General features: G+C 42.9%; 1 protein-coding gene across 1 annotated transcript; it reads left to right on the top strand.

Annotated features, from left to right (window-relative positions):
• Positions 1 to 2,177: 2,177 nt before the first annotated feature.
• On the top strand, positions 2,178 to 8,105 carry LOC139619972 (uncharacterized). The gene is made up of 4 exons (XM_071475062.1): positions 2,178 to 2,424; positions 4,371 to 4,518; positions 5,443 to 5,975; positions 7,055 to 8,105. The coding sequence occupies exons 1-4, from the start codon at positions 2,264 to 2,266 to the stop codon at positions 7,125 to 7,127; spliced, it is 915 nt and encodes a 304-aa protein (XP_071331163.1). The 5' UTR covers positions 2,178 to 2,263; the 3' UTR covers positions 7,128 to 8,105.
• The last annotated feature ends 237 nt before the right edge of the window (positions 8,106 to 8,342 follow it).

Raw genomic sequence — 8,342 nt, 5'->3', positions numbered from 1 at the left:
GTATTTCTTCCCATCTGTGGTTGAGGTAGAACAAACTGATTGGCCAATGTCAGCATTTCAGCGGCGGTCCTTCTGGAATACTCATCTAACAGGGCACTGTTTCCAAAAAAGAAAAAAACAATGCTCTCACCTTATTTCAAAGTGGCAGGTTTTCCCATAGTGCTGTTTTCCATTCTTTTAAATAATGTTCTCCACTTTCCTTTCTTTTCCTTTCCTTCCGTTCAGTCCAGCTTTCCCTTGTCTTTTTCCATTGCATAATTGTAGCCACTCTCCGTTGGTCCCTCTCTTCTGGCCAAAAGCTTAAAAGGCTCAGAAAGTCCCACCATTATTATGACTTCAACTTTCCACTTTATGTGTGTCCTAGCCGAGGGAACAAAGTATTATCATTACAGTTAGCATTCTTGCATGATGTAACCTGCTTCACTGTGCACTGAGTAGAAATCCTTATGCAAGAATGACATAATATAAGTCTATTATAAGTGAGAGTAGATGATTATGTGATACAATCAAACAGTGGATCATAAGAAGCTCCTTATCATGTTGTTTCCTTTGGAGGGAATCCCACACTTTGATGAGCTCCACCATCCGTCCATGTTCCAGACGTTACTTTAGTTCATTTATTTTCTTTCCTTTCTCTGATTTGAATTAAGGACTTGGCTTGTTTTGCACATTGCAAAGTTTATTTTACCTGCTAACCAGTTGCTTTGTGAGGGAAATAAAACATAAATAAATCAAAATAAAACACAAGTTTCTTCCCGTAACACTGGATTCAGGTTTGTTTAGATCAGATTCCTATATGCCAATATTGTTATTTTTCAAGATCACTTTTAAAGAAATCTGCATGGCAGTGATTCACTGTTCCCTCCTGTGTCCTTAGAATGAATTGATCTGTGGGACAAATTCTGCTTAAGGCTGCAGAAAGTCTTGGGCCAGCCCCTGAAAAAGTAGCCAGCAGTCATTTTCCATTTGTGATGAGCTGTCATGAAAAAGGAGAGATTTGAACCAGTTGAACTGAATGTAACTGATTTTTTTTTTAAGCTTTCTAATATCTGTTGTGTTATTGAAGCTGTGCACAACCTGTGATTAATCTGTAGAAAACTACCTCCACAGTCAGAGTAACAGGGAAACATACGGTATTAAGCCCCGCTGAAGAATGCAGTGGCGATCCTCGACTCTGGGGCGCCCTAGGCAAAGAATCCCATCAAAGATCCCCCCCACATTCAGAATACTGATGGATGCTACAATTCAGAGATGTCCCCTAAACGCCTCACATGCAGGAAATTCAGATATGCAAGCTACAGCACACATCACCAGATGGTTTGCCCCTCCGGACGGTGCGTCTCTGGAAGAATAAATGAAATTCAGTCCATGCATTAACAAGTGTCATTGCATCGTAGAAAAACATTTAAAGTGAAACACAGATTCAGAGTCTGGTTCAGCACTTCAGAACATGCACAATGACATATACATACAGAAATAAATAAACACCACAGCTACATCTGCAGATTGAAGGGGTAAAAGCAAGATTTTTAACACCTGCTTAGATCATTTAGACCTGTGCAAGAACAACCTAGGCCAGTTTTCATGGCTTGCTGGTGGAGCTGCACAGCAAAGTAGAGGTTTGTGGCTCAACTTCACCCACTTCCCACTTTATCATCACTTGCTTTTACCGGAGCTTTTAACCACCTCATGGTCTTCTTCAGTTGCTTTATTTTGTTGAACCTGCACACTTGCGGAATGTATGCATTTATTTTTAAGTGATTGAATACCTAGTCATCCAGCAGCAGGTACAGTGCATTGCACCACCATCTAGAATTATATATAATTATATGTGCAAATTTAAATGTATCCAAATAAAAAAAATAGATAAGAGAGAGTAAAGAAAATGATCATTTGTGATGGAATGATAAGCTATTGAAGCAGGGTCGGTCAATTATAGGCACATCTGTGTTTTCACTAGTGCAACTTGATTGGACTGACAGCGCTACAAGCTGGAAGAGGTGTGCTCTCTACCTGTCACTCAGGTGCACAGCTGTTCGCACTAAAGCCAGTTGTCTCCGTGCTCTGGAGCAGTAAATACTGCAGCAGCGTTTTCACACAGGTTTTCATATCGCCTCTTCATGTGCGTGTTCGCGCATGCGTGGGAAACCCCGCTGTAAAGTGATTGGATAACATCAAGTGACGTAAGGCTTCAGGAATAAGGAAGTGCCCCGTTACTCAGGCTACCGCGAAATCTCGAAGCGGCGAAAGCGATTTTAACGACATGGCTGAAAATTACCTCAAGTCCAAACTGAAACGAAAGAAATGCTCTGAGGAAAAGCTGAACCCGGAAGTGTCCTCCAGGGGCCCGGGGAAGAGGGGGCTCCTCACGCCGCTCTCCGGGGACAGGACCGCAGACACCGAGGGGTGGCTCCCGGTGATCAGGTCAACTTTCATGTAGCGTTAAAGTTTAGACATAAAAACACCTCAGTTCAAACTGGGGCCAAGTCTGTAATGTTCTCATATGCAGCCCCCGGCTTCCGTCAGTGACTCTGTAGAGCCTTTATCCGGTTACAGTCCGTTTGTCGTTCTTCAAAGAACCCCGTTTGAAATCCTAGCACTTTAATGTTTTCTTGCTTATATGATGAGGTACATCACAATTAAAACATGGTTGAAGCTTTTTTACGAACAATTGGCTGCTACTGGAAAATTCGGCCTCTGTGTGATCCAACGTTGATAATGTGTAGTTGTTCAAATACACACAAAGCTCAGGTTTCAAACCTGACTCACGCTGATAGTTCTCTGCGCTGCGTTTTGCTTTGAGGAAGATTTAGGAGACAAAACAGAAACTTAAAGACTTGACATTTAATGATATAAAATCCATCACATCGTTATGAATGAAGGATGTTCAGCCTAATATTTTCCAAATATCAATATGAGTGTGTATGTTTCGAGCAGGTCTGATTTAAACCTGGATTTTTATTTCTCCCGATTCAAAAAGTCCTGATCTGGGGAGGAAAGCTCAGACCATGACAAAGGCAAATGAGTGGTGAAAACCAGGCCCTCAATTTAACAAACCAAATAAATGGTTAAAGCACAGTGAGCGGGAAATAGTATTTAATAGTTAGAATTTCACTTGGAAATTTGTATTATTGATTTTCAGCAAACAAGATTTTCACCTGTTGTTTTTATATTCAAACGTACACTGAGGCTGAATGCCCAAGGGTACATTCTGAATATGAAAAAACCCCAACATATTGTTGTTATTATGACAGATGCTGCGATTGTGATATGAATCACAATTTTAGTGGAAATTTTTGAATTTCGTTTACAAAAAATATATAAAAATGATGATGATGTGATTTTTGTTATGTCTGTACCAAGCATGCATGTTGCCTTACATGTGAAGAGTGAGGCATCTCTGTAGCACCACAATGTGTCATAACACATTTTACCTTCATCATAAAATTGCAGCTCTGCCGATTTGGATATTTCACTTGGTCAGATTTTATCACACTAATATTTCAATTAATTGTTCATCCTTAATGTACACCAATACAGTTCTGTTTGTTTGTTAGATTTTTCTGACTACGTTAGCCTTCCACTGCAGAATGGAGCTCCAGAGTCACGATCAAGGAAACGCACACAAGCACCAACAAAAAGGAAACATCATAAGCATAAAAAAGGGTCGGATGTATTGCAGGGCTGTCGAATTAGATTTCACAGACGCACATAATGAAGTCATGAAAGTGTAAGGCTAAATCCAAGCTGGAGCAAGGAGATGAGAGATTTTAGGAGAATTTTCTTCCAAATAGAGAAACACGTGGGAGCACGCTGCTGGATGTCAAAGTGAAAACACAGGGGAACAGGCAGATGTGGGGCAGCCACCATACATGTACAATAAATTACACAGAATTTCATATAATCTGCAATGGAGGAGAATAGATGGAGAAAGTGGGCTGAAAGCTATTATGCATTTTTATATCACATAATTTACTTCAGTTGATCTAAAAAAAGAAATCACCTTCTTGTTTCTAAAAATCCAGGAACATTGTTGTCTTTTTCTGAATACACAGAGTAAATGTTCTACACTTATCTCTGTCTGTCATTTACACAAGCAGACACTGCGCGCGAGATCAAAGAGCCGCTCATAAACAATTTGATTGACAGATGAAAAATGTATACAAAATAATTCAAAAAGTGGAAACCACCATCACCATATCCTGCTCTCCTTTACTGGCAGCTGGAGCATCAAACCTATTTTTTATACATCTGGAAACTATTGATAAACTCGGTGTGAGGGTGCAGCGGTGCAGCTGTGGTTGCATTACAGCAGAAACAGACCGAACTCTGCTGTGTGGAACAGACAGTGTGTCATCTGTGGCCCACAGGTCAGTGGTGCCTGCAGCAGCGTGGTGGAGCAGACAGCAGCCGCCTGCTGTGGAGAGTCTGTGGGCGTTCGCACTGAAGTCTGCTCTGCCGTACCTGGAAAACCAGCAGTGGGACCTGGTTCCCGATCTTCCACATCCATCTACAGCGGTGCGTTACCACCTCATTACACAGCTCCTGCAGTGAGTATGACGAAACTCACATCAGAGCCACACGTCGACACACAAAGTTGCAAATCTTCAAAGTTGAGATGTGCAGGGACGTTCTTACTGCAGCGACGTGCTTCAGTCTGAGAGATGTGGATTAACTCTACAGCTCCTTTCATTATTAATTAATCTGTCACAGGGAGAAATCTCTGTAGTGTGATGCTCATGCTGATCATTTCTTGAGTAACCGATTTCCCTCTAATTACACTGCTGTGCACCTTGTAGACAATAAAAAAACAAAAATAGCTCCAAACTATTCTCTGTGTTCGTATTGTAAATTGTTGAATAGACTCGCTCACAGCAGTCACCTCAGCTGCAGAGAGAACCAGGCTTTTGTTATGAACAAGCTTAAATTAGAGACTTTATTCTTAATCCATCTGTTACCATTTATTGCAGATTCCTCTCTCCTGCTGTCGTATTGTGTCCATCTCATGTTCATGTCGTACTCACACTTACAAAAGTACAAAACCACTAGTGAGCAGTTTAGTAGTCCTGGCTAATTACATTACCACTGGAAAATGGATCATCAATCTGCAGCAGTTTTATCTTTGCAAGATGTTGTACTTTGCAACAACATACGTTAATACTATAAGGGACCTTTAAGTAGGCTTCATTTAAAGCATTAAAAATCTGTTTATAAAACACAAAGTGTGGTATTTTAAAATATGAGCCTGATGATAGACTTAACTGTGCAGTTAGAGGTTTGTATTAATCCAACAGTGAAAACAAACTGTGACTTTAAATAATTATCATTTCTATTTTATTTTTTTAGATATATCACAGTTATCTGTCTTAAGATGTAGAAACGGCTTCTTCCTGTTGTTGCTAAAAATCTCTTCCATCTGTTTTTCTTTCTGTGGCATTTTAGAGGCCTTCAGCCCTAAAGTCAGGGGACCAGCAGTGGTGTGATCTCGGAGAAGAGGTTGCTCCCTTCCCTGAACCCTCGACTTTGTGGAGTCCAGATCCTGTCAGGCTCAGCTCCTCCCTGCAGGAGCTCTCAGCACAGACCACACCTGCAGCGCACACCTCTGACGGGCCGCTGTCCTCTCACAGCCGGCAGAGGCATGATGGCAAGACAGCGTCGCTTCAGGCCCTCGCCAAAAAACACCAGCCGTCCCTCCACAGCTGGGAGGAGACAGCATCACCAGCAGGATGCTCAAGAGTAAAAGGAGAAGAGGGGATGAAAGGAGGAGAGGAGGAGGAAGAAGCTGGACCGGTCCACAGGCAGCATCTCACGAACCAGGGGAAAGTTTCTGACGGCCGAGATTCTCTGCAGAAGGAGGGTGGAAATAAAGAGGAGGTGCAGCAGAGTGTCAGAGGAGATGTACGAGCTGGAGGAGCAGGAGCAGGAGGAGGGAGGCTGCAGAGCTGCCCCATGTGCCTGCTGGAGTTCCCTGTTGGGTAAGAGATGCAACACAGTTCTCTGTCTTCCACCACACGTCTGTCCTCAGAGTTTCAGTCCCACTCACCGGCTCCTTGTTCATTTCCAGCTGTTTCCATGAATTCTGCTCTCTGTGGGAGAATTTGGAAGAATTAGTTCAAGTTTAAAAGAAGCAGTCGCACAAACGTCTCTGAACTGCTCCAACCTTAAAAACTGCTCTTTGTTTCTCACGTTTTAGTTTCTGTCCTTTTCATTTATCATGTCGATGAGGCTTCCAGCTCCTTTGAGCTTCTCAGTATCTCAATTAGCAAATCACACACACTGCCTCTACTGCACATGTGTCTTCAGGATCTATGGTCTAGGTTGTAGACGGCCACCTGGCCCATTTGGGATGAATAGAAAACACAAACAAATCTATTTAATTACTATTAAAACTATTTCAGGTGTGTTTGCTCGGTTACTCTGGTTCCTTCAGACAGGTGTGAAAGTTCTGGTGTGGACTAAACAACCAGACTGAGACATGATTTCTAGATTAACTACATTAAAGGACTCTGATCAGGATCTGGTCCACAGAAACCTGAGTCAGACATCGTTAGTGGAAACAGTCAAAAACTCATCCACCAGGTCAAAGGTCAGTTTGTAGCTGTGTAGTGACGAGGAGCCGCAGCTCGGATCCGTCGACCCGGTCCTGGTCTGACCTGGTGGCTCTTGAGCCAGACTCTGTGTACGTTGGCCTGGGCTGCAGGACTCAGATCCTCTCCTCTGATTGGCTGACTGACCTGTTGTTACTAGAGCTCCAGAGAGAAGCCTGAGAGAGGAGATGTAAAACTACACTGAGATAGTTTCTGGTTCTTAAACCACAGATATATCTTCTGATGGAGATCAACACTTCAGATAAAACACAGGAGAAGAGTAAAATATGGAGCTTTAAAAACATTCTGGTGAAACTTGAAATGCTTTGTTCAAAATAAACAGGATTTACAGTGTATATCAGTAATCTGAGCTTAGTTGACACCCCACACAGACTGTGTGTATCAGTGTGTAGAAGTGTGTCCTCTGTCAGCAGCAGTACAGGATCTCCCTGTTTGTGTCACTGCAGGTTCACCCAGATGGACTGTGACGGCCACCTGGCCCAGTGCCTGTCGGAGATGAACGTGGATATGACCTGGTGAGCCCACAGGACGCTGCGCTGGCTGTGGTCCAGGAGCTGCCCCACACACTCCAGGATCGTGTCGTGTGGAGGACACACCCACAGAGCAGCTCGCTCTGCAGTGAGGGTCTGACGCTGAGGGAGGGTGTTATGGAAGAAGCTGTGGTCACAGAGACTCTGATGACTCCTCTCAGACGACCCTGCTGTCATTTCTCAGCTTACCCTCTTTAGACCCTCGATCCTGAATCTGCCTCCACTCGAGCTCCACCACTTGTCCTCGGGTGCGTTTGATTCCAGCTGCCGGAGAGAATCTCCAAACTGAAATGAGAATCCAACCTGCCTCCTCGTCTGGGAGATGAAAGACCAGAGTTGAACCAGGCCTCATCACAGAGCTGCTTTCATCTAAATCTATTGCACCGACTGATGGAGAGTTATTCTCTTGTCTTGAATGAGACAGCTGCACAGAAACAGCTGACTCATTTTAAACCTGCAGTTACACAACCTGAACTTGTTATAATGATGACCACAATCTGCTCTTTTACTAAATTCTGTTGAAACTAAAGATTTCAGTCATTTCAGATTTTGTCAGATTATTTTACACAACATCTTGCAGATATTTACCGAATCATCTCTGTTGCCCCGTTACAGACTCAAGGAAACATCTCGTGAATGATGCAGCACACGCCGGACTGTGTCCTGCATCATTCAGCTGTGTCACAGTGACACACTGTGGTTTGTTTGTCCATTGAGTAACTCCCCATAAAAACTATATTTTCTCTTTGTGTTTGTGTGCAGATGAATCAGATCTTCAGAGGTGTGGTTCCAGTCTTTATGCTAAGCTAGGTTAACAATGAGATTGATATTGACCATCTCATGTTCATATGTTGAACTGGTGTGTTGTTAGTCAGCTCCACCTCAGTGAACACAGCTCTGGCTCGTTGCACAAACATTCAAGTTATTACACTATCTGAAAATAAAAAAACATTCACGTCCTGAACAATTTCTGTTTTTACTCTAAAAATTTATTCAAAATGAAAACTCCGTCTTTCTCTAATTGACTTCCTCCCAGTGTGCTCAGCAAGATGCGCACAGGAGATGGTGATCACGCACACGGGGCAGTTAAATGAATGTGCACACTCGCCTTCATGCAGGCGAGTGTGGAGTGTGACTGAGCTGATGAAATCCACTAAAGATTCCACTGCAGAGTTTTTATTATTAATCTCCAGTAAAACAGTTC

The sequence above is a fragment of the Trachinotus anak genome, unplaced genomic scaffold (genome assembly GCF_046630095.1).
Source record: "Trachinotus anak isolate AG129_WGS33_773 ecotype Australia unplaced genomic scaffold, CSIRO_AGI_Tana_v1 ptg000004l, whole genome shotgun sequence".
Classification (NCBI taxonomy): domain Eukaryota; kingdom Metazoa; phylum Chordata; class Actinopteri; order Carangiformes; family Carangidae; genus Trachinotus; species Trachinotus anak.
Note: the sequence above shows the minus strand (reverse complement) of the source record. Positions and strands in the feature narration are given on the sequence as shown.